Raw genomic sequence first — 24,764 nt, 5'->3', positions numbered from 1 at the left:
TGCTGGAGGTAACAGCACCCATGGCAGGGCCTGCCCCAGGGAGGGTGTGGGCACAGCAGGGAGAGCTGCCCTGGCTGCTGGGCACAGCCACTGCTGCTTCCAGGGCTGCTCCTCCCTGCAGTGCAGCCCTGGCACTGCCAGCCCTGCAGCCCTGGGGCTCCAGCAGCTCTCCCCTGCTTCTGCTGGGAGCTCCCACAACTCCGCTGCCCCAGCCCTGAGATGTGTTTGTGTCACACCGTGGGCAGAGCCAGCACTGCAGAGGGGGTCAAAACCCTGCAACACCACAGCCAGGCATCCTTCTCAGGCGTGGAGAGGATGGGGAGAACGAGGGGTTCATGTTATAAATATAAAATCTGCTACAAAGAAAAGACATATATTGTACATCTTTGACCCATATACACAAGAACACAATATACACAGAACGTCTCGGAGGAGTGGGGACCTTGTCAGGAGGTTTTTGAGAGATGTTGCTCCCCTACCAGCACCCCCTCTGTGCCTTCCCCACGGCTGCATGGGGCTGTACTCACAGAACATCAGTGACCAAGAGTTCACCAGGCTGGCACACGTCACTGCAGGTGTGTGGGGATGGAGTGCTCGTGGCCCTGCCGTGCCTGCCCTGCTGCCCTGGGGAGAGGTAGGCCAAGAGGATGGACACGAGGAGGGAGGGCAGGCACGAGGGACTCTCTTGTGAACCCACAAAGTGCTTGGGGGGGGTCTCTGGCCCCTCGGAGCGAAGGGAGGCCCTGAGAGAAACTTCTTGCCCTGGCACCCTGGTGGGGAAGGATTCTGCGGCCAGGCAGGTCTCTGATAAGGCATTTTCATCTGGGACTTGGCGCAAACGGTGGCAGAAGAGAGGAGGGAGCAGATGGGGCAGGTGGTGCGGGGCAACGGGAGGCAGCAAAGCTGACGTGGTCCCAGCCAGACGAGCCCAGGACAGGGAGTGGAGAGCACAGGAGGGCTTGGTCTCTGGCTCAGTTTCTCTGTAAAGCTTCCCCCATGTTCTCTCTCAGCCCCTCGCAGCCTCCCTTCCTGGCGTGAGCCACCAGCACGGAGTGAAATACTGAGAGTCCTCAAAATGGCACATCCAGGCGCGTGGAGTGGCAGACAGGCACACGTTCAGAGTTAAGACAAGAGTTCAGGTGAGCTTTGTACAGCAAAGAGCAGCTGCTGGCCGGAGTGTCCGAGGAGTTGGGATGACAAAAATGCCACAGTGATCAGATCGGGCCAGGACGAGGGGCGGGCACGGCAGAGAGGAGCCGGTGTGGGCTCCTATCGGCGGTAATGGTTTGGGGCATCTGCAAACATGTACTTGAGTCTGTAGGCTTCAGCCAGCAGCAGCCCAATCTCTTCGTTACCCCAGTGTATCGTGGGCAGGTTCTGTAGCAACATCAAAAGGCCCTGCAAGAGGGGAAGATGCTGAGTTTGAGAGGCTGAAGGCAGAGCACACAGATCCAGTGCAGGCTCGGGGCTGGCCTGAGCAGTGGCAGCAGCGCTCAGGAACTTTTGCTCACCACACTTGCAGGTCTGAAAGGCTCAGGGACAACATAAAGATGTGTTTGGGTCTAGATCTGAACCAGTGAAGCACCCCAAGCCACTTGGAATAAGGGTGCTGTTACAGGGTTACAGCTGGACACAGGAGGGCAAACTGGGATGAGAGCTGGAATGGGATGTTTGAACCCTCCAACAGCTCCGTTCTCTGTCCTTATCACCAAGGCTAAAGTTACTTCCAGGCAAAGCTCCTGAGACCAGATGATCTTGGAGCCAGCTCTGACAGCTGTCTATGTCCACACTGGGCTCCCAACCACAGCAATTCCCTCCCCTCTACTTCCCCAGGGATTCACCCCCATCCTCAGGGTCTTACTTGGAAGTCTTCCTCATCCAGGATCTCCTTCCGCCACTTGATCAAGAAGGCAGCACAGACGTACAGGTGGAAATGGGAGAATCCTTCTGGCTCTGACTGTGGACAGCAAAACTCTGGGTGAACTGCAGCTCAGCTGGAGAACAACCCCCAGACACAGATATCCTACTGGGCCACCCATCACCCAGCTGGCTGTGAACATCCTGGGCCACTCTGCTTTGTTTCCCTCAGCTGGTGCCAGGAGAGCTCTGTGCCCGAGGGGACAGGGCCACCGGTGCCAGTGACAAGGCAGGAGGGAGCTCGGGGGAGCCTGCATACCTGGTAGGTGTCCCAGAGGCGGATGGTGCAGCGCAGGGGCAGCTCCCTCATCAGCAGGTTGTTCATCCAGCGAAAGGCAAACTGCAGGTACTCGACCTCGTACTTCCTAAAGTGATTATGTACCTGCTCTGAAACAGCACATTTCACTTACACACCTGGGCTCACAGTGCCCCAGCTCCTGCTCACAGCACAGTGCCTTTCACACACTTTCAGCCTGAGACCTTTTTTCTCCCAAATTCCTTCTCTCCCCACCCTGTGCTGTCACCAGGGGGATTCTGGCTGACTCTGCCCTGCTCTGGTTCCGTGAGTGTTGTAGGAAGTGTCCACCCCTGCCCTGAGAGCTGTCCCAAAGGAGGCCTCTCCCTCTGCTGTGACAAAGCTGACCAGACTCCCGTGTCACCTACCATCGATCCGGCTGACCAGCTCCTCCAGGGCTTTCACCTTCTTCTGGATCCCTGGCTGTGCAAAGGTGTAATTGTCCTGTGAGAGAGGCTCTGAGTCAGCAGCTTGAACAACAGCTAGAAATGACCAAACCCAGATCAGCAGCTGGACAGTCGGGATGAGATTATCATGAGCCAAGGAGCCAGGGCTCTTGAGCACCAGGACTGTGCCTGCTGTGAGTTCCTGGTCAGGATGGGCCCATCTGGACAGCCACAGCACCCACCTCCCCAGGATTTCACAGATTAACAGATTCAGTGGAGAAACTAAAGTCACTGAAGGAGCAAAACCTCCCTAAATGCTGCAGCATGCAGAATACTCACCCAGCCAGGGAGAGGAGACAAACACAGGAATTCCTGTGGCCCCAGAGGCTCACCTGAATCCCATCCAGCAGCTTGCTCATGCACCAAAAGCTGTCAGCCTCGATGCTCCGTAACACATCCTGGGACAGGTTTGTCACATCAAAGTTTTCCACATCCTCCTCTGCAAAACAGAGAGGGAAGAGCATCAGGGAGATGGGGGACATGGTGGGGCTTTATCAGGCCAAAGCTTTGCAGGAGGCACTGCAACACTCTCTAAGGTAGGAGATACAGGTCTGGCCCTCCTGGCTTGGCTGACCCAGCAGTTCCCTCCCTTTTCTCCCTGGGAGGAGAGCATCCACCACGCTGCTGTCACACCACTACACCAGATCAAATAACAGGGCTAAGCTGGCCCATTTCCAATTTCAGAGGCTCAGAAATCCTGGCAAGCAGCCAGGGAGCAGAGATACAGCAAGAGGTGAAAATACTACTCCAGCCAGGCCCAGCACTCTGAAGGAAGAGCACATCATCCTCTTCTTCAGCAGAGCAAGTTCTCCTCATGCCAGCATTTCACACCACTTCAAATCCCAGTCGGGAGTGCTCAGAGCAGCAATTGTCACTTACCAACGTGCTCAGAGAGGAACACAACAAAGAAGGGGGTGACCAGGTCATTGATGCCCTGCACATAGCCGCTGGCTGGGTGGCGAATGGCCCAGATAAACAGGATTCTCTCAAAAATCTGGGGAAGAACCAGGGAAAGCAGGAACCTGCATTAGCCATGCACGAAGGGAAGGCAGAAAAGCATAACTGCTGAGCTCAGGGAGTGCAGAGCATGCACTGACAGGCTTTTCTGTAGCAGTAAGGTAATGTTAGAAGCATAGAAGCCCTAGGAGAGACTCTGTGTCATGCACAGATCCCACATGCAGGCCAGCCAAGGCAGTCCAGGCTCCTCATCAAAACCTCTGCCTGAAGAAATGCAGACTCAACTGTTCAATACCCAGACAGCTTAATGTCCACAGGACAGGGCAGAGCAGCCTCCTTGGCTAAACATTAGGTGGGAATATGAGGTATCACCACAGAGCAGGATACTTCCCAACAGGGCAGCCTCCCTCACAGCTACCAACATTCCCAGACTGCCCCAACCCCCTGGACACCATGCTCTGACACACCACACACACACACTGAGCCTGTTTCCAGAGAGGACAGGTGCCCACACCTCCTGGCCACCTCTTGAACCCATCCCTGCCCAGCTTGCTCCCATAAGAGAGGTTTTGAAGCAAAACAGAACTATCCTGTGTTCTGGTTCAAATGCCTTCAATTTGTCTCAAAAGCTTCAGGTTTTTTACCAGCTCTTGGCTACATCTTGCCAAAGCAGAGATCATCTCATAACACCCAAGCTCCAAGTTTGATATCTTTCAGAAACGTGGGACAAGACCAGACAGTTCCAGGAGGTATTTGCATCAGGAGCTGTCAGGCAGGGAAGTTTCCCCACAGAGTTAACTCCCTAGGAGCAGTGCTGGCCCCACTTCACACACACATCCCATGGCAGTGCAGGGCTGGAGCTTCACCCCCCCCTTACCTCCTGCACGAGGGGCTGCTGGAAGAGGGGAATGAGTGGGTTGGTCCTTGGAATGTCAATGTGGATCTGGAAAAGAAGGGGGGTTACGCACACCAGCTGTGCTTTCCAGGGGCACAGTAACTTGTCACAGGTTAACAGAGGGGAATCCACCATGAGTGCTCCCCCAGGCAAGAGCTGACAGGCACAGTGAGGGCTACAGATGACAGCTGCACTGAGAAAATCATCTGCAGTCTGCTCTGCTTAGGTGCAGGCAGGTAGTTCAGAGCTGAAATAAGTTAGATCAATTTAGGAAAAGCTTAAGGACAGAACCATGGAGCCTTTTCCCCAGAGAGAAGACTCCTCCTATCTACAGCCAGAGCAAGTCCTGGCATGACCCCAGCCATGGGGACAAGCAGCAGCAGGAGGGAGGACAGGGCTGTCCCCAAGCAGGAGGGCAGGAGGAGGCTCCCACCTGTCTGTAGGTGTCCTGGTGGTGCTCCTCGTTGCGGGAGTCGTAGTACTGCTGGATGAAGCCGAAGTACTCCTCCCTCTTCCTCTGCAGGGTCAGCTTGCGGCGCTCCGAGTTGGCGGGGAGGTAACCCTGATTGGGAGAACTCAGCTCAGGGCACAGCCTCCTCTCCCTCCTCAGCACCCTGAAGCCCTGCCAGCTGTGCACCAACACCAGGCACACAGCTCAGGAGCTGGGGAAAGAGCTTCGATGGAATTTGGCCTTCCTAGCCCCTGAGCTTGGAGTAACCCAGCTTCATCTAAAGGGAGTGAAGCAGGCAGTGCCCACACCAGCCCGGGCTCTGAGCTCCAGAGGATGCATCAATGGCACTCCCTGACCAAACCCCTACAGCTCACCTGGAGGCTGGGCACTGAACACACGAGCAAAGCTGTGGGACACAGGCAGGGCAGGAGCACTGTCCCTGAGGGGTGGCACAGCCCTGCCAGGCTCTGGTACTCACTGACAGCAGTCTCCACGTCACAGGCCGCACCTCTCGGGGCACACCGGGCCAGCTGCACTTCCTCAGCTCATCTGCAAACGGACAGTGGTGGCAATGGATTAGATCCTAGGCACGTCCAGCACCACTACACCTAGAAGGAGAGGAAAGCCCAGTCTGCTCCTGCAGGCTCTGGAGACAATGAGCCTCCAGGAAGGCTCCCACACTGGCAATGACTGGGGATGTGGGTCTGCTGCAAGGGGAGCAGAGGTGATTTCAGCCCAGCTCGGGGTCACCAATGTGCCAGGACCTCAGTTCTCATGCAGAGACAGCCCCCAGAGATCCCAACCATCATGTGCAAGATGGAGAATGATTAGGGACAGACAGGGAGGGGCTGGAGGACACCACCATCTGCCAGCAGGGCGATTCCTGCAAACACCCATCTGGTACAACTGCAGGCAGTGATTGCTTCCACCTGAAGCAGACCTGATGCAGGCAGCAGCCCTTCTGCCCTGCCCTGCCCACCCTCAGCGTGCCCCACTCACCCAGGTCGGTGTTGTGGCTGGAGAGGAGCTGCCGGAACTTCTCCAGGCGCGTTTTCTCCCGCACGGTCATAGGGGGAGCCCCGGAGGCGTTTTGGTCAGAGATCCGAGCCACGAGGGGAATGACGGGCCGGAGGGGCAGGGACTGCTGCTTCTGCAGGGGGCTCCGCACACAGGACTCCTCTAGCAAGGACCAGAGGCACTGAGCTGGGCACGGAGGTGCCACCTCCCCAACCCCAGCTCACCCCACAGCCACGGTCAGACACTGCAGATTTCACCCTTCTATCCCTCAGAACAGCATTGCTGGCCCACTCCAATGGATCAACAATTCCCAGGCATCTGTGGAGCCTCTTCCACCACTTACCCCCATTTCTGCCTCCCCTCCTTCCTCCTGCATCCAAACACCTGGCTGCAAGTGGATCAGACTTCTCTCCACACGTGGGTAGGACACAGGAGACAATGCAGAACTAACATTTAGATCTGCTCTGTTCACCAGATCCAAACACCAACCAAGCTCATTGCCAGTGCAGAGAGAGGAGCTGACGGGCTGCCAGTGCCACCTCCTGAGGTACTCTCACTGCACAGGCAGGCAAGGCAGTGAGCAGGGGCTGCTGCTGCCCAGTTCCCTGTGTCAACATGACCTCACCGAGACCTTTGCTAAGAGCAGCACACCAAAGCACTGGGAAGCAAACAGTGAGCAAGTCCCAGCAAGAACTTAACAGATCTCAACACTGACTTAGCACCCAGAACATGGAATACTCTGGGGCAGACACTGAGCAGCTGAGGACACAAGCATTAAACCAGGCCTCTGAAAGGGTCTCCTTGGAGTACAGGATACCAAAAGGAAGAAAAAGCTTCTGTTGTGCTTACGGGCTGTGTCACAGCCTCTTGCCCACACTGGGAGTAGCAATGAGCAGTTGAGCTCAGCGGCCAAGCAAGAGAGCACTGGAGCAGGAGGCTGCTCCTGAGGATGTTTCTTACCAGAGCTCCTGGAGAGCTGGGCCTCGCTGCTGGACTTGATGACCTTGCAGTTGGTGGGCAGGTCCCCGAGGGCCGGCTGGCACCGCTCGGGCTTGGCCCGCAGCTTGCTGTGGTTCTCCAGAACCTGCGCTGCCGTGGCCTTGGCCACTTTAGAGTTCAGAGTTTGCAAAGAGGACGAGGAGGAGGAGGAGGAGAAGTCCTCATCTTCGTCATCGCCGATGTCCCAGGCGTCGCTGGTGCTGCGGGCAAACTCGTGGAAGCTGGAGGCCTTCTTGCTCTTCATGGGCAGCCCGGCCTTGGAGCGGTCCTTGATGAAGCTGTGAGCAGAGAGCAGGATCAGAGCCCTGCCGTGGGATCCTTTTTACTTTCCCCTTTCCTTTCCCCACGCCCTCGCTGCCATCAGCCAATCCCTTTTCCCAGGTTCCCTGTTCCGCCTCCCAGACCTAGGGAAGATGTTCAGTCTCTCTGGGCTGCCTGCTCTCAGCAGTGGCTGTCACAGGCTGCTGTCACAGCAGTCTCTGAGGCCACAGTGGCAGCACACAGCTGGACAGGTGCCAGCCTGCCTGGCTCAGAAGGGCGAACGGGAGACAGGTACAATTCCTCCAGCTCTGCCTTCCCCCACCCTACACAAAACAGGAAGATTAACACCCAAAAAAGGTCTTACAGCCTGGAGAGAGGCATGTCAGAGGCACACAGAGCAGGTCTCCTTCCATGGGCCCTCCCAAAACAGCTGCAGTTGTTCCCAGAGCAGCCTGGGTCTTTCCTCAGGCACAGAAGGAATTTACTCTTTAGCTAGAGGAGCCAAAGTCCACCACCTGCAGCAGGGAACTTTCCCCACTACCCAGCACGGGCCAGGGACAAGGAGGCAGTTCAGACCAGGAATTCTGCCTTTTCCTGCTGCAGCTCTCCAGAGCCTTGAAGCTGCTGGGCAGCTTTACCTCCCTTTCATTAATTCCTCCAGCTCCAAAGAGGAGCAGAAGGATCAGACACTGCTAAAAGAAATCTGTTTCCTTTGATGTGGGTGTTACTGTATGGATTTCTGGCCATTGAGGGCAGCAGCAGATAAGCTCTCCCTGCAAGCTTTCACAGAGCTCAAGGCAGCACCACACCCCTTGCACTGCTGTCCTCCTCTGTTGCAGTATCACAGTGCCAGGGATGCTGGAGACCTCCAGGCACTGCAGAGCTGCCAGGCCTGCTGGCTGCAGCTCCAGGAGACACACACTTACTTCTTGGTGAGCCGGGAGTCCAGTGGAGGATGCTGTGCCCCATAGACAGGCTGAATGCTGCAGGAAGGGGGAAAGAAAAAATCCAAGATGCTGTAAAAAGAGGTCCTGCAAATAATCTCAGCCTAAACTGAGGTCATGCTTCCTGCCTGCTATCAGGAGCTGAACAGAAGCCTAAAAGCAGCTTCAAAAACCTTCTAAGTTACAAGCCTTAGATCCATAGTGCCACATGCAGATGAAGATTTGTTCTTTGCAGTAGCAAAGAGAAGCCTTGTTTAAACTCTTAGGCCTGGTCCAGCCTCAGCTGGGATTTGAGCTCTGCTCCTTCCTGCACCACCAGCTCACTCCACACGTCCAGGTGTCTCTGCTGCACACACTGACATTTGTTCTCTTCTCCAGTTTGGGGAGCTCACCCTCCCAGGCTCTGTGGGGCAGGGAAGGACCCCAGGCAGTGACACTGGGGCTCCTCCATAAATGCACTCGAGGCTTTGAAGCCCATGCTGGCTCTCAGGATCACAGCCAATGCCACGGAGAAGGAATTCCTGGTAACAATACGTGGTTTGACTTGAGTCCAAATCCTGGTTTAATCAATTACTTCCTATGTGGCCTAAAATGAGTCACCACATCTTGGTCCCTGCTTCCTTGGGACTCATGGGACAAGGAGCCTGAGGGCTCCAGGCCCTACAAGGGCAGCATCACCTCAGAGAGGAGCTACTAAAACCATGCTCATGGCTGTTCTTACAGCCTCTGGAGGTGAGACAGGGATCCTGACTTATCACCTGCATTGGAGGAACTACTCACAGCCACCCCACCCTGGGAAACAACCTCTGGAAAACAAGTCCTGCAATGCCATGGCACAGACAAAGGCCCTTTCAGAGCTGCCACACAAGGAACAGGCTTCTCTTGGGTCAATAGAGCTGGCCTGGTTTCCAGGAGCTGCAGATGGTGCCCGGCAGTAAAAGCAGCAGGCCCAGCCATGGAGGGGAGGGATGGCAGCCTGCTGCAGCTGGGAACAAGCTGAGGATGCAAAAGCAACAGGTCCAGCTGGCAGGGGAGGGATGCAGAGAGCCAGGGAGAGGCTGGAAACAACCAGAGCACAGAGAGATCGGGGGGAGCAGCCCAGCCAGGGTGGGCTCAGCACTGCAGGGGGTGTCCCTCGTGGCTGGAGTCCTCCCTGGGTTCATCCATCGAGGATTAAGCCCAGGACAGAGTGTGATGAGCAATGAGCACCTGCAAGTCAGGGCTGCAATTCAGCAGAGGCACCTCCATGGGTGGACATAGCAAAGAGATGATGGGGAGTGAGAAGAACAAGGCCCCCAGGTCAGCATTGCTTCCCAGTGACTGTGGCAGGACAGGAGCCAGCAGAGCCTCTCCCGTGCCCAGAACCAAGCTCAGAGTCCCAGGATATCCAGCCAAGGCTCCTCCTGCCTGCCAGGGGAACTGCTCTGGTTCAGTGGAAGGCCTGGAGTTCACAAGACCAGTGAAGGAGAGGAGGGGAGAGCAGCCAGTGCCGGGGGAGGGAGGAAACTCTTTCCTGGGGTTCTGAATCAGTGTTTGATACAATGGCAGAGGGTCCCACCTGCACACAGCTCTTTCTGAAGTCTCACAAGCCAGACGCTCCCCAACAAGAACCTCAAGCTGTGCTCCCAGCCTGACTGGATGAGTCCCCAGTTCTGTCCCAGTTTAATCTCCTTGGGACAGGCATTTCCTGTTCCCTGGATGCTCAGTGACCAATGGTGTGAGGGACAATGGCTGTGCTCCCTGTGTGACACCTCCAGGACCATCACAGGGTGTGGTTATTGACCCTGCAGCAGAGCAGAGCCATGAAACAGCACTGCCCCTCTGGACACACAACACATTTAAGGATGTTCCTCCCCTTTAAAAACAGCATTTCAATAACCCCAGCAGACCCTGGCTGCCCATCTCTCTAAAGAGCAGGGAATAAACAACACACCACAGAGGACAACATGCCAGAGCACTCAGCTAACACATCCCTAGAAAATTACCAGGCAGAGAATTGCCAGTGCGAAAAACCACAAGACAGCACTGGAAAAACACAACAGCATTTACCACTTCTAAACTTCCACCTAAAATCCCCCCTAAATCTACAGGGACCAAAGGCTATTACACTTTATTAGCAAATAAAAGCTAATACAGCTAAGTGACCAAATGCAGAGTGTCATGGAAAAGGAAGCTAACACAGTATCCAAGTCCCTACAAAGCCTCTCTCTGCCAGATTGTCAGGGGAAAGAAAGGAGAGAGCCAAGAATCTGCACAGGAGGGTCTCTCAAAGCTCAGACTAAAAGCAGAAAGGGAGGTTGGTGCCTGGTGACCATGGGTGCAGGACATCCCACCTCCAGCCTGGGGTCAGGCTGAGGAGCTGTGGGTGCCTGTCCCTGGAACCAGGCAGCACTGGGGAGGAACAAGGCTCCTGTGCAGGATATCTGCCAGGCAGGAGAAGGGCAGAGCTCTGCCAAAACCTTCCCCCTGCACAGCGGCTGGGGCAGGCCCGGCTGCCAGACCGGTTCACCTGGTTTGGGCCTCCAAGGAAAAGCTCAGAAATCACCAAAAGGAGAAGAGAGGTGCTGTCCATGACCTCCAGCTGAGAGCAGGGCTGACACCTTCGGGTAAGAGGCAGGAGCAGCTGGGAAATAACCCAGGGAAAGCACAGGAGTGTCCTCCCACAGGGGCAGCAGAGGAGGAACAGAGAGCTCCCTGCTCTCCCTCTGCTCACACAGACAGGGATTGTCCAGCCAACCTGAAGGAGCTGCACAGTGACAAGCACACGAGTGAAAACACTTTAGAAAGAGATATTTAACTGGCCCAGCAGGATTTAAAACCAACTAAGCATTTCAGATTGCACCCATACCCCAGGAGGCAAAGGGCAGGGTTCAGATAAGGCAAATGAGAGCAGAAGTGAGGAGCAGCAGGCAGGAAAAGGACTTGAGAAGCCTCCAGAGAGAGGCTGATGCCCTTTTCCATGTCAGCCTTGCTCCCAAGGCGGTGTAGGGAGCCTCTCCTTCATCAGCACCAGCCTCTTCTTCCTAAACACCATGTCCATCACACATTTCACTTGTCTCTACCATCCCTGAGAGGAACCAGGGCATCACAGCCGGAGGAACTGAGGCAGGGGAGGTACGAGCAGAGCCCCCACGGTCCTTCCCCTCGAGCAGGAGCGACATCCCACACAGAGAGGGGAATGCCTCGGCGGGGACACCCCTCTGGGACAGGGCTGCTGCCAGCCAAGGCGACACCTCTCAGGACTTGGGAAGGATGAGATTTCTCAGTATCTGTGGAAAGGAACGCGGCCCAACCCCGGCTCTGAGCACAGCCCCAAGAGGCCTCCATGGCACCTCACCCTGCCCGCCATGGGGCACACAGGGGTCCCCGCAGCCCCCACAGCGCCCGCCTGGTCCCACAGGTGCGGGAGCAGCTCTGACCCTGCCCTTGTGCCCCTCACACCGAACCTTCCACAGCAAAATCCCCGTCCCGCAGCCTGGGGGGCCCCGGCACCCCCTATTGCAGGGAGGAACCCCAGCCAGCTCAGCCCCGCGGCCGGGACAGATCCTGCGGGCACCCCCGAGCCTCACCGGGGTGCCCTCAGCCCCGATCCCGGCCGGGTCACCGCCCCTTCCCCGCCGGAGCGCGGGGGGCGCGGCCCTCGCACCCCTTCCCGGGGCTCACCTGCCGGGCAGCTTGGCGCTCCGCTTCCAGAACTGCCTGCCGCTCTCGGCCGCCATGGCGGAGGGCGGGGCGGGCGCGGCGGGCCGGCCAGCCCCGGGCGGGGAGCGGGGACCCCCGGCCGGCCGGCCCCCGGCGCGGCGCGGGGCGCGGAGCAAGGCGCGGCCCCCGCAGCCGCCTCAGGCCCGCCCGCCCGCAGCCCGCGGCGCCGCCATCTTGGCTCCGGGCGGGCCCAGCGCCGCCATTGGCCGCTGCGCGCGAGGAGTCGCGGATCCGCCAATCGCAGGCGGGCGCGGCCGTGACGTTCTCAGGGGCGGGGCCTGCAGCGCTGGAGGGGCGGGAGATACCATGGGGGACGCGGGGGGTACGCGGGGCGGCACCACCCGGCTCCTGCCGGGGGGGGGGGGGGGGCTGAATGAATGACATTTTCTGGGATTTTGGGATTTCTGCTTTTCCAGGGAATTCGCGGCGCGGTTTCAGCCCCGCCCTGGATCCTGCTCGCCCGTCGTAGGGCGTTTTAGGTCCGGTGAAGTGGCTGCTTCGGTCTGACACAGGAACTGTTCAGACTTTTAGAATTAAATAAATTAAATAAATTAAAAATTGCGTCTAGGCAGCGTGGCATTTTCTGCACCAGACGCTACTATTTGTCTTCTTTTTATTTATAGTGCATAAAGCCCATAAATAGTGCTCCGGATTGGAGTAACACCTCTCATATTATTACTATTATTCTCCACCCCACTTACTCCCATATGGAGCACTGAAGAATAATTATTAATGAGTAATTATGCAAATATTATATTGTATATGCAAATTAGGGGATAAAATATTTTCCTACTGCCACCCTATAGCAAATACCAAACACCTGCAGCAAATAGAACTGCAAAAAAAAGAGCAAAAATAAATGAAAAACAAACACAAATACATGTATAAAATAGAATGTCATTGGAAGAGTGAAAACCTGAACGACAAGTCAGGGTGGGATTTCCCCTCCCTAAAGCTTCTTCTGTGCTTCCTGCATCCACGTGGCCCTGGACTGCCCCACAATGCATGGATGTGCTGGCTGTAAATATTTACCCATTGCCCAGCACTTCACTCAGGCTCCTGAGCTTCTGACTGGGGACACACCTGCAAATCACTCTTCATTTCTACACAGATCTTAAAACCCAGCTCCAGTTCATGTTCTGCACTAACCCAGGCTCTTGGTTGCCTTTCAGGGCTGTGAGCCAGGTTTTACCCACAAACATGCTGCTGTTCTGGAAAACAAATGCAATTTATTATTGGATGTTTCCTTGACCCTCCATTCCAGTAACATGTTTAAAACATGGTATAAAAATCATCAGGTGCTGTAGAAACCGTTGGCAATGATGAAGTGCTTGTCCTGCAGGTTTATTTGCACATTTTGCTATATAAAAATGTCACCTCCTTTCACATCTCACAACTTCTCCTTGCACATAAAATAGCTGTAAACAATTTACTACCAAAAATTCTTCTGCCATTTCACCCTCCTGTGAAGGAATGAGAATTCCTCAGTTTTTGCTCTTTTCACTACTAATAAATAGAAGCCATTGGAGCCAGTGAAGGAAATGTTACAGAAGCCTTCAAATGGTTTCCTGCTCTCCATGACCTTTCTGAACATGAACCTGAGGAAGTCTTTGTCAAAGCTGGTTTTTCCCCCCAGAATTCCTCCCCAGCTGCTCCCACCATGGAGCAGGACAGGATGGAGCTGAGTATTCCAGGGAACAGATGTGGCAAAGCGTTCTCCAGCTCATGAACCCTTTGCCTGTGGTGTGTTGAGAGGTTTTTCTCCTGTACCCACTGTCCTCAATGATTTCTGCGCAGCACAAGCCCCCACAGGGTTTGGGTGCTGCTGGATGGGCAGCAGGGAAGGGGAATTCACCTGGGGCATCCTGGGGTGCTTCAGGAGGGAGGCAAAGCCTTGAGCACACAGAGCTTTCAGGTCAGAAAAGCTCTTCAGCACAGCCGGCTCAGTGCAGCAAACATTCCCAACCTGGAACATTCCAGTGCAGCCCCAGCAAGGCTGACTGGGCCAGGAGGGCTCAGTCCCTCCTTGCCACGTGCCCAGGCCCAGGTTTTACAGAACCACGGCCGCAGGCACAGCCACTGGTGTCCCCCACTGCAGCTCTTGTATGGCTTTGGTGTCTGATGTCCCACACAGCTCCTGCTGGTTCAGTGCCAGCTGCCAGCTTTCGGCCCCACCAATCCAGTTTTTCTGTGCATGCCATGGGATGGCACCACCGATGAGACCAGTTCACTCTGGGTCTTGTAGAGCAGTAAAGCAGAAAGAAAACTTCTGATGCACACACTGGGAATCTGTTTAAAGATTGGAATTACAGATTTCTGTCAGTTTTCTTCTTTCTGCTGGTTCTCTTCTCTGGTGGCTGGTGGAGATGCCCAGGGCTGATGTTCTGCCAGTTCATGGTTTAATTTTCCATAACTGCAAAGAGACAAGAAAGGGAGTTTGGGTCTAACAGGAATGGTTTCACCCCCAAGTAACATTCTGCGTGTCCTGCCCATCCTGCTCTGCTCAGTGAGCTCCAGTTTCAGGGTAAGCCACAGGAGGATAAAGGGAGGAACCCTGGATCCTCACAGCTTCACCTGCAGGAACTGAAACTGAAGTGAGCCCTGTCCTTCCCCCCAAACCTGGCCCAGGGAGGTGGGGACACACCCAGCAGGTTCTGGGGTCTGGTTCCCAGTGCAAACCCAGGTTCTCTCGGGGCTGTGACCCCAGAGGTGTCCCCAGAGCTGTCCTGCTGCCTGGGACAGGGACACTCACTCTGATGTTGAATCCCAGCAGGTCACTGATCACTCCCGAGACAGCAGAGAGGATGACAACCCGTGTGATGTTGTAGATCAGTGGGTTCATGGTCAGTCCATACAGCCTGAATGGACTATCCAGCTCCTGCAGGGACAGGACAAGGCTCCATTAGCACTCCCCAGTACAGACAATTCATCCTCTGACTTTTAGCTTAGCACTGGCACTCCCACAGACTGGGCTGCCTCTGTGTCCTTTCTTAGATTGAATTTCCAGTATTCCACAGACATCTCCTGCTGAATCCAAGGTTCTGCAGCAACCCCAGAGCTGACACTCCAGGCTGCAGAATCACCCAGCCCAATGTGGGGACTCCCAGACTCTGCTCACTCCTTCCCAAACCCCTCCCTGCCGCTGGCACTGAGGAGCATCAGAGCTGCTGCAGGAAAATGAGACTGGAGCAGTGAGGAGAAGCTGTGCTCACCCCAGCCTCTCCTCTCAGCTAAACCACTGCTCATCAGGAGTTCCCAGCACCAATTACCCACACTGGCCTTGTGCTGCTCCCTCTCCTGTCACAGCTGCAGCAGCACTGAAAAATCCCCTCTGTGAGCACTAACTCAGAGAGCCAAGGGCAGGGCCCCATGCACTGCCATAACTCCTTTCTGCTGCCAGAAACCCAAACATCCAGGCAGAGCCTCTCACCTTCAGCAGCTTTGTGGACAGTTTCAGCACATTGTTCACCAGAGACAGCTGCTCCTTCTTGTTTGGCTTCTTCTCCATCTTCAGGTACAGGTTTATCTGTGACAGACACCACAGGCCAGGGTTGATATTCCAGCACCAGCCCCAAATGGTTCCTAACTAAACTGGAGCCAATTTTGCAGTCTGCTGTCACTCCTGAGATAGTGAATTTAGCACTGATAACATCAATCTTTTCCAATTGTTTTGGTTAACACACATTAATCCAGAGACCAAAATAATCCAGAACTTTGGAGTTTGAGTCTGGCCCAACAGGACCAGCTCATCCCCCCCATGCTGACCAGTGCTTTGTTGCCTTCTGGCCAACACAAGGGTGCATCTCTACATTTTAAACTTTGATTCCAGTATTTAAGCTGGTTTGAAATACAAGAATTATATCCAAACAAAGCACAAAGCCCAGGGGAGAACAAGCTGAAGGGAATTACCTGCTCAGTGAGCAGGATGGAAATGTTGCTGTATTTCTTGTTGGTCTCAGAGCCCAGAGATGCCAGACGTAGCAGGAAGAGGAGCAGTGCTGCCTCCCACATCAGGAACTCCCAGTTGTAAGCTGCACTCAGAAAGGTTTTGTGGCCCTTAAGAACCTGTGTGGGGAGAAAACAAAGCACCAAATGTCACTGACTGTTCTTGGTGCACAAACACTGCCCTTGCTCCCTCATAAACCACAAAGGTTAAAATCTCACCTGGGCACAGCAGATAAAAGCAATTGAAAGGGCCAGTAAAAAGACTGAGGACACCACAACATCCACAGACCTCTGGGGGCCTCGTCTCTGCAGGAACAAGGAACAGGGTCAGGGCTGGGTGTGGTGTGCAGGCAAAACTCACCACAAACAGCTGGCATTGTCACTGTCATCCCCTCTGCAATAACCAAACCCCAGATCAGGACTCACCTTCAGGTAGGAGCGAAGGGATAACCAGATCTTGATGTTCTCCACCTTCTTGAGCCTGAAGTGAGGGATTTCATATTTCCTGGCTTTCCGAGCAGATGTGATGTGACTGAAGAGCTTGGCAAACAAAAACCTCTGCAAGGTAAAACCAGAACCATAAATTAGTGTAAAACAGAACAGACTGCTTGGGATTCTCAGTGGCACCTGGCAAAAAGGGTCACTGGGGAGGCTCAGCATGAGACCTGAGTGCTCAACCCCTGTAGCAGCAGTTGTTTCCATAGAATTCCAGATTGGTTTGTATTGGGAGGGACCTTAAAGCTCCTTTTCCAGCCCTTGCCATGGCAGGGACACCTTCCACTCTCCCAGGTTGCTCCAAGCCCTGTCCAACCTGGCCTTGAAGACTTCCAGGGATGGGGCAGCCACAGCTGCTCTGGGCAGCAAACCTTGGGGACAGGTAAGGAGTCAGGAATGGTATTGATTGGTATAATTTGTGACTGATCAATAAGAACCTTCCCAGACTCCCCTCCCTGACCTTGGCAAGGGCTGGGGTGAGATGAGCTTTAAGGTCCTCATCCCATTTTTATTCCTGCTCTCCAGGTTCCTGAAAGGCACCAGCACCTTCAAACCCACCTGCTTGTAGGTTCTCTCAGCAACACACATCATGAAGAAAAACATCCAGGTCAAGCACAGCCTTTCCAAGAAGTTGATGGCAGCCAGGATGAGCACAGGGGTGCTGACAGGGGCTCCACAGAAGATGTGCAGAAGCTCCATCAGAGAGATGGAGCAGAGCTGCTCCAGGTTATCCGTGCGGAACAGTCTGTAGAGGAATGGCAGGAAGGCCAATCCGATGGTGATGATGTTTCCCAGCATTTGATACCCCACTCCTTGCTGGTGGGCATTAACCTGGCAAGCAGGAATAAAAAAGGGGTGATTACCTGGGGTTTGCACCAGGGAAAAGGCCTGTTGTTGTGGTAGCACCAATTCAGACAAGCAGTCAATTCCCCTTCCCTTCACAGGACAGAGACTAAAATAATCCCATCATTTCAGTCCAAACCCAAAACCAATCAGCCAAATAATCAACCCCCCACTTTCAGCACCCTGCAGAGACAATCAGTGATAATCAGCACTTGGCAGTCTTCAAGAGACCTCTTAAATTGAGGGTTAGACAATTTTTCAGTAAGAACACGTGGGACAACCATCTTTGAAGCTGTGGAGGGATGAGTTTCCCACTGTCCCTAATATTTGTATGCGTAGCTGTTTCCAGGGGTTTTGGTGGTTGTTTCCTGAAGTGTGAGGGAGAGGCTGCAATGCCACACAGCCCCCTTACCCTGCTCATGATAATGCCACTGATCTCCAGCACAGACATGTCCACCTTCTTGCAGTCATTCCCTTCCCAGATCAGAGCACTCACTTTGGCAGACGCTGGGCTGGTATTCTGCAGCCAAAACAGATGGTTCTAGAAAAGAGAGAGGAGTGCAAAAGCTGGCTCAGCTCTTTCTGTCCTGCTGTAAGTAACACCTTTGCCTAGAACACATTTGGATTGAGGGGGAAATTCCATTTTGGGTTGAATATTTTGTTTTGGGATAAGCAGCCCTGAAGAGGGGAGGGATAGAGAGATAGATTCATCAATCATGAATCACTGATATAATTTCAGATTTCCAGTGTGACTCTGGCTTCACCCAGGCTGCCCACCTTATACCAACAGCATCCCCGTGTGCCACTCGTGTTTGGGAAGACGGGGAAGAGGAAAAGCACCCCCAGCTCCTGGATGGACATCACCAACCTGCTGGAACACGTCCTCCTTGGGGTCCCTGCGGGAGTCCCTGCGGGAGCGCTCCTCGCTGTCGCTGGTGCCCGAGGAGCGGCACTCGGGGCCGTGCAGGAGATCGTCCCACAGCATGTCCTCGGTCTCCGAGTCCTGCCGGGTGCTCTCCGAGTCCCGCCGGCTCCCGCCGCAGCTCCGCGGCGCCGCGCTCAGGCATGCCCTGGGGTCCTGCAGCACGGCACAGGTCACTGCCCCAGCTGGTTTGTGCAGCCAGCACCTCCCCTCATCCTCATCCTCATCCTCATCCTCATCCTCATCCTCATCCTCATCCTCATCCTCATCCTCATCCTCATCCTCATCCTCATCCTCCTTCTGCCCCAGCTTTGAGTGCTCCCAGTTGCACCCACACGGTGGAAATGGTTTAAGACAATGTTTGGGGAAAAAGCATTTCTATACCAGAAATGCAGACATATCTATCTATCTATCTATCTATCTATCTATCTATCTATCTATCTCTCTATCTATCTCTCTATCTCTCTATCTATCTATCTATCTAGATGTATAGATATAGATATAGATAAATGTAAAATTATAATATGAATATAATATAATATAGTATAATATAATATAATATAATATAATATAATATAATATAATATAATATAATATAATATAAATAATTATATATATATAATATATATAATATAAATACCACACAGAGCCCATTAATTCCCTACATCCATTCCCAACCTGCAAAATAAAAACTGACATACTCATTTTAATGAAAAAATGTCCTTTTTAATGTGTTTTGCATAATCTGTTTTAATATCTTATTTATATTTTGTATTAATTTATATATCTCCATATTTATAACTTGATATTCACGTATTTATATTTTGTTTTCAGGTAAAAGCAAAGTAATGAGGTGACTGAGTATATTCTCACATAATAGATTTATTCCTTCATTACAGGAGTTGGACCTGATCCTTATGGGTCACTTCCAAGTCAGGATAGTCTGTGATTTTAAAATCAAAATTTATTAGCTTAAAAGCTGCAAGCACAGCACTGCCTCCCAACCACAAGAGCAATTGCAGCAATTGCAGGAGCAATTAGAGACAGCTTGGACTGTCCTTTGCTGCCAGCAGAGTTAGTTATTTGTTTGTTTGTGCTTTGTTTAACAAAGCAGCACAATGTGAACACTGTAAAGGTTTACAAGGCTGCCAAGCAGCAGGGATGGAAGGGAGGATTCTGAAGCACAACCATTTCATAACTGTCTGCTCTGATGGAGGGGGTTGGAATGAGATGAGCTTTAAGGTCCCTTCCAGCCCACCCCTTTCTCTGGTTCTGTGACCCCTGCCAGGCCTGGGAAAGCTCCCTCTCCTGACTTTATATCCATACCTGCCTGTACAATGTGGATTCCAGCTCAGACTCCACAACACTGTCAGAGTCTCTGGCAGCTTTCAGGGCTTGCTTGACCTGCCAAGACCAAAGGAAACCCACTCATTATCCACAGCAAAACAAAGTGTGCAGAACAGCACTAATCCCAGCTGGGTACCTGTGAGACAGCCTGGTTGAGAGAAACCAGAGGCCTCCTCTTCTTCTCCTCGTAGCTGTTGTCACTGGAAGCCCCCTCCATGCTGGGGCGCAGCAGGAGCCGCTGTGCCGCGGCCTCGGCATCCTCGGCATCCTCCTCGCTCGACAGCTCGTCAGAAACACCGTCCCTGTTGGTGCCATCCTCCTGAAATGCACAGCCAAGGCCACACCAAGGGCCAGCCTGAGCCCCATCAAAGGCTCAGGGGCATAGCTGCCCCCTGGCACAGCCCTCAATGCCTGCAGAGGCAGCACGTGATCCCCACAGAGCCAGAACTCTGCTGGCATCAGAGACTTCAGGTTTTAACTCATTCCCCCTGCTCTTGTCTTGTCCCAGAGTTAATGAGAGAGAATTTTGGGTGGGTGGATTTGGAGCTGGGGAAAGGGCAGCAAGAGGAGGATGCAGCAGCAGCTCTTGGCTGTGCCTTACCAGCAGCTTAATCCCAGATGTATCTACGAGCTGGGGGGTAACAAACCCAAAATCCTGGGCTGTGCCCCTACACTGAGCTCTGCCCCTGTCCAAAATGCTTCACAGAGAGGAGGTGGGATGGCACAGTATGACAGAATCCATGTTCTTCAACTGGACACACCACTGGCCCAGGGGAAACTCAAGAGTAATTCCCAAAATCTTTATGTTTCAAAGCTTTCAACAGAGGTCACAATGCTTTAGCTCCTTCTCTTTCCTCAAGGAGAGAAGGTGGAAGGTGTCCCTACCCATGGCAGGGGGTGGAATGAGCTTTAAGACTCCTTCCAACCCAAACTACTCTGGAATTCTATTCTTGATGATGGAAAGAAAGTACAGCACCTTTTCAGCTGCTCAGTGAGAGGCAGAAAGGGGTTTCTAGGTTAATGCAGGCAAACATGAGCAGAAGGAGGGAATATCTTGTATTAGACCAAACCATGCAGTTAAATACCCACCCACTTCTGGCACACAAAGAACACACTGAAAGTGTGATTTCAGAGGATCTCCCCTGGCAGTACCTGATGGCTCCTCTCCCCATCAGAAAGTTTACTTTTCTCTTTGGAGTGCAGCAGCCTGTGCTCAGATCTGGCCTGTCTGGCTTTGATGCCATCACCCGTAGCACTCACAGCACTTTCTGTCTCAGTCCATTTCTCAGCTACCAGCTTTACTCTTCTATTCCTAGGAGACAAAATACAATTAAATGCTTTTGTCAGGGAAAAACTCTTTGGGGTAAAACAATCTGGTCTTCCCTTGTCACAGGTGCAGCATCAAACAAGATACCTAAGGGATAAATCATTTTCTTTGGCTGAGAGGCTTTGTATGCTCAGTATGTTAAAAAGATTTATATCTGCTTCACCCTCACTCAACATGTCTTTTGTAACTCTAATAGTATTCTAAAACTTTTAAATCAAGGGGAAATTTTTCATTATTTTATTTTACAAAAAATAAGAGCAATTCACAAGACAAAAAGTCCTCATGAAGAGAAAGCACCTGTGAGTTGGAAACTCACCAGGAAATTCACCTGGGAAAACAGGAGAAAACAATGAAATATTATCCCATACAATCTCTCCTCCTTTTCCTTGAGTTACTTTTAGAGAAGGAAGATGCCAAAGTGAGACACTGTCCAAACCAGAAGGCACAATTGCTTTTGGAAATCACCTAAAACAGCAATATAATCTGAGCACTCACTCAAACAAGGTCACTTATCTGATAAATAAAAATAAACTCCACCACATTCTGCAGCTCATCCAACACTTGGTTTCACATGATCTAATTTTATACAGGCTAATTTTATATGATCTAATAAGGACATACTAAATATTCCTGAGGAATCAGCTTCCCACATTATCATGAAAGTTTTAAAGACTGGCAGGCTGTGGGGATGTCAGTGACAGCACAGGCTGTGCCTTCATTGCCCAGGTACCAAACTGCTCCCAGTGTCATGAGCAGCACAAACCCAGCAGGGACCACATACCTCCTCTGGAAGAGCAGACTGGATAGATTGGTCAGCAGAGTTGCAGAGCCAGACTGCTCCTCCTTGCTGGCTCTGTCAGGAGAGCACCAACTGTTCCCATCCACACCCACAGCCTTGCGTAACTTCCTGGGTTTTAAGACAAGGAGAACGAAGTTGGTGTAAGAAGCTACTTTAAGGACTTTTTAAAAAGATCTGAATGAGATTTGAGCAGCTTTTTGGATTCCGTTTTTTTGAAGCTATGCAGAACACTGACTTCCAGATACAAAAATTCTGCCTATACCCCCAGCACGTCAGGGGGAAAGGCACAAGGGACAAAACCTGGAGGGAATCTTTGCTGCAGCAACCCGAGGGAGGAAAGCTGGACCCAGCCCCAGCTGTGACCCCACCCAGGGCCCTCTGCTGGTGCTGACCTGCGGCGCCGGCTGAGCCCGTTGCTGCCCGCAGCTCTGTTCACCTGCGTGGACACGATCTGGCAGTGCACTGTCCCCAGCAGCAGCATAAGGCACAGCGGTCCCATCACCTCACTGGCACTCACAGCAGGCACCATGAAGTACAGCACCACTGCTACGACTGCAAAGGGGGAATGGCACCAAGGCAAAAATTAGAGAGTCTGTCTCGACTATTTGTTTTTACTCTGCTTTGTTGTATTATTATTTAATTTCTGCAATTGCTAGCGCCACACGCTGTGAAATGCACATTAAGCAGGTTCCAGACAAGATCCTCACACTTTAGATTATGGACTACAAAATCACAGACTCACTAAGCTTGGCTAAACCCTCTGAGTCCAACCCCTCCCCCAGCACTGCCAGGCCCACCCCTAACCCATTTCCCCAGGAGTCACATCCAAACATTCTTTGATGTCACATTCCTTGCAGGAGAGGCCTATGGCACAGCCTGTTCCCTCACCTTGCATAACGTAGAGCACCAAGAGCCACATAAAAATGCGCTGGGAAGTGACCTGTATCCACCACTGGCTGAACAAGGGGAAAAACACCACTCTCACAATTCCCTTCCTCGTCAGAGATGTCCAGGGAATTTCGGGCTTGGCTTTGGCAAAGGTAGAGCCTTGGAATTAAAGGGGAAACGAGCCATCGTTAACTGTGAATCACAAGAGCTGCCTTGCTGGAGTTCCCCTTTGGGCAGCCCCAGCCCTGCACAGGGCTGAGCAGGGGGTGACAGCAGCCCAGTTTTGGGCACCGTTCAAAGTGACACAGTCCCAGCAGCTCCTTGTGTTCTCCCAGAGCTCTGCCCCTGACCCTTCCCTGCCCACCCAGCCCCTCCTGCAGAGCCACCCCGGGCTGCTCCTGCTCCGCTCTCAGCGTTTCAGTGCCCACGGGCAGGGGCTCCCCTGGCAGCAGGGCAGGCTCTGCTTCCCCCACGCCGCACAAAGCTGGGGTGCACCTGCAGAACCAGAATGTCCTGAGCTGGAAGGGACCCACGGGGATGGCCAAGTCTCTGCACAGACCCCCAGCAATCCCACCCTGGGCATCCCTGGGGGTGTTCTCCCGCAGCTCTGGCAGTCTGGGTGCCGTGCCCATTCCCTGCGGAGCCCGGGTAGTGCCAGCACCCTCCGGGGAGGAACCTTTCATGATATCCACTCTAACCCTGCTCTGACCCAGCTCCAGGCGCTCCCTGGTGCCACCCCAGTCCCCGAGGGGAGCGAACAGAGCCAGCACCGCTCACCGCTGATCAGATCCACGTCGATCAGGTCGGGCTGGATGTGCCCCTTTTTCTTCGGCTTGTTCTTGAAGCCCTGCGGGGCGGAACACGGGGCCGAGTTAGCGGCGGCGAGGGGCGCGGGGCCCGCTCCCCCCCTCCCCGCCGCCGGTACCGGTACCTTCATCTGGGTCTGCTCCACGGCCTTCTCCCATATCTGCTGGTCGTAGGCCCCGATCTGAGGGGAGAGGAGGCTGAGGGCACGGCCGGGCCCGCGCCAGCCCGCCCCGCGCCGCACTCACCTTCTTCTGGTACCATGAAATGGCATCGTGACAGGCCATGGGAGCGGCGGGAGCGGCGCGGCCCCGGCACTGGCCCGGTACCGGCACCGACCCCGCTCCCGTTACCCTGGAAACCGCCCGGCGCTCGACTGGCTCCGCCTGCCGCCCCCCCTCCCCACCCACCCAGGCAGCGCCAGCCGAGCGCCGAGCGCCGCCCCGACCCCCCCCCACAAGCCGTGAAGGAAAGAAGCGCCCAGGCGGGTAAAGGACAAAATCAGACTTTTGTTTATTAAAAAAATACTTTACAGGAAAAAAATTCTATGCATTCCGCCGGACTATTTTACAAAGAAATAGCTTAACAGTTTGACACTGGTGTACAGTCAGCTACCGGGGGCGCGGGGGGCGCGGGCCGCCCCGCACACGCGCGAATGTCAATAAATACACTAAGGCCGCACAAAGCAAACAGTCGTCCAGGCAATTGTACACGTCCTCTGGAGGCAGAGACCTTAGATAAATTAAAACCACAGAAAAAAATAATCGTAGCTGCCAATCAAATCAAATGAAATCACGAAACAGCAATACAGGAGTCGGTATCTTTACATGTTGTACAGAGAAATCAGGAAAAGCCGGTGTGTGGGTGCCCGGGGTGCCCTGGCACTGCTCGGAGCCCTCAGGAGGGGACAGAGGAGGCTCTGGGGGACAGGGGACGAGCCCCGGCTCCTCTCGCAGCCCTCAGGGCTGCCCAGCCTCAGCGCACCGCGGGAACTGCAGAGTTCAGCACTCAGCTCATGGGGAAAGCTCTGACAATTTGCCTGACCTGTACCACGCAGGGAACCTGGCAGGGCACAGCGGGACACTGAAAAGTGTCCCTTAGGATGCCCTGGGGACACCTCGTGGTGTCCCCCCTTCTGGAGCAGAACCTGGAGCTTGTCTAAAAGAGAGGAAACCAAATTCACCCTGCATTTGCTGGCCCACTTCTAGCCCAGCTGAGCCACTTTATCCCCGGGATGTTTTAGTCACCAGCGCTTGATTAAAGCCCAGCCTAAGCCTCAGTTCTGTTTCACAGCACTTGGTCAGTGACAGCTGTCCCCAGCACAAAGCTGGGCTGTTTTCTACCTGACACACATCACAGAGCATAAATGGAGCACTGAGGATTTGCAGAACTGACCAGCACATTTGTCTTTAGGAACTGTTCTGTATCTGCTTTCCACTGAGAGTAACAAAGTTAAAACCTTAAAAACCATCCAGTCCCAACTCCCTGCCATGTGCAGGGACACCTCCAC

General features: G+C 53.6%; 3 protein-coding genes across 4 annotated transcripts; 1 reads left to right on the top strand and 2 right to left on the bottom strand.

Annotated features, from left to right (window-relative positions):
• Positions 1 to 357: 357 nt before the first annotated feature.
• TBC1D22B (TBC1 domain family member 22B) lies at positions 358 to 11,967 on the bottom strand. Its single transcript, XM_059488162.1, has 13 exons — positions 11,846 to 11,967; positions 8,165 to 8,221; positions 6,939 to 7,255; positions 5,961 to 6,140; positions 5,440 to 5,510; positions 4,944 to 5,072; positions 4,493 to 4,558; positions 3,538 to 3,652; positions 2,991 to 3,097; positions 2,581 to 2,656; positions 2,177 to 2,304; positions 1,862 to 1,957; positions 358 to 1,398 (listed from the first exon to the last, which is right to left on the bottom strand). Exons 1-13 carry the CDS (start codon positions 11,899 to 11,901, stop codon positions 1,270 to 1,272), a joined length of 1,527 nt encoding a protein of 508 aa, XP_059344145.1. The 5' UTR covers positions 11,902 to 11,967; the 3' UTR covers positions 358 to 1,269.
• On the top strand, positions 11,900 to 13,613 carry LOC132083160 (collagen alpha-1(I) chain-like). Its single transcript, XM_059487727.1, has 2 exons — positions 11,900 to 12,206; positions 13,534 to 13,613. The coding sequence occupies exons 1-2, from the start codon at positions 11,900 to 11,902 to the stop codon at positions 13,611 to 13,613; spliced, it is 387 nt and encodes a 128-aa protein (XP_059343710.1).
• PHTF1 (putative homeodomain transcription factor 1) lies at positions 13,144 to 23,585 on the bottom strand. 2 transcript variants are annotated; one of them, XM_059488155.1, is made up of 18 exons: positions 23,503 to 23,585; positions 23,382 to 23,438; positions 23,228 to 23,297; positions 22,451 to 22,609; positions 21,955 to 22,114; positions 21,545 to 21,670; positions 20,589 to 20,748; positions 19,573 to 19,755; positions 19,416 to 19,493; positions 18,036 to 18,245; positions 17,580 to 17,708; positions 16,883 to 17,155; positions 16,256 to 16,387; positions 16,049 to 16,135; positions 15,794 to 15,949; positions 15,315 to 15,410; positions 14,637 to 14,762; positions 13,144 to 14,297 (listed from the first exon to the last, which is right to left on the bottom strand). In XM_059488155.1, the coding sequence occupies exons 1-18, from the start codon at positions 23,539 to 23,541 to the stop codon at positions 14,277 to 14,279; spliced, it is 2,262 nt and encodes a 753-aa protein (XP_059344138.1). In that variant the 5' UTR covers positions 23,542 to 23,585; the 3' UTR covers positions 13,144 to 14,276. The 2 variants fall into 2 exon arrangements, with proteins under 2 accessions (XP_059344138.1, XP_059344136.1); XM_059488153.1 differs by having other exon boundaries at positions 23,228 to 23,438; positions 23,503 to 23,541.
• Between the last annotated feature and the right edge of the window lie 1,179 nt (positions 23,586 to 24,764).

The sequence above is a fragment of the Ammospiza nelsoni genome, chromosome 23, assembly GCF_027579445.1.
Source record: "Ammospiza nelsoni isolate bAmmNel1 chromosome 23, bAmmNel1.pri, whole genome shotgun sequence".
NCBI lineage: Eukaryota > Metazoa > Chordata > Aves > Passeriformes > Passerellidae > Ammospiza > Ammospiza nelsoni.
The sequence above is the reverse complement of the archived record's forward strand: the minus strand, read 5'-3'. Positions and strand labels throughout refer to the sequence as shown.

Bases quoted from the DNA above. Each gene is read 5' to 3' on its own strand.
- LOC132083160 (XM_059487727.1), top strand. From the start codon at position 11,900: ATGGCGGAGGGCGGGGCGGGCGCGGCGGGCCGGCCAGCCCCGGGCGGG. The intron at 12,207-13,533 runs GTACGCGGGGCG...ATTCCTCCCCAG, and splicing joins TACCATGGGGGACGCGGGGG to CTGCTCCCACCATGGAGCAG.
- TBC1D22B (XM_059488162.1), bottom strand. From the start codon at position 11,901: ATGGCGGCCGAGAGCGGCAGGCAGTTCTGGAAGCGGAGCGCCAAGCTG. The intron at 6,141-6,938 runs GTAAGAAACATC...GGTCCTTGCTAG, and splicing joins CCAGCTCTCCAGGAGCTCTG to AGGAGTCCTGTGTGCGGAGC. The intron at 5,073-5,439 runs GTGAGTACCAGA...TCTCCCAATCAG, and splicing joins TGACGTGGAGACTGCTGTCA to GGTTACCTCCCCGCCAACTC.
- PHTF1 (XM_059488153.1), bottom strand. From the start codon at position 23,541: ATGGCCTGTCACGATGCCATTTCATGGTACCAGAAGAAG. The intron at 21,671-21,954 runs GTCAGCACCAGC...CTTAAAACCCAG, and splicing joins GGGCTCAGCCGGCGCCGCAG to GAAGTTACGCAAGGCTGTGG. The intron at 14,298-14,636 runs GTGAGTGTCCCT...GTCTCTTTGCAG, and splicing joins TGCTGGGATTCAACATCAGA to TTATGGAAAATTAAACCATG.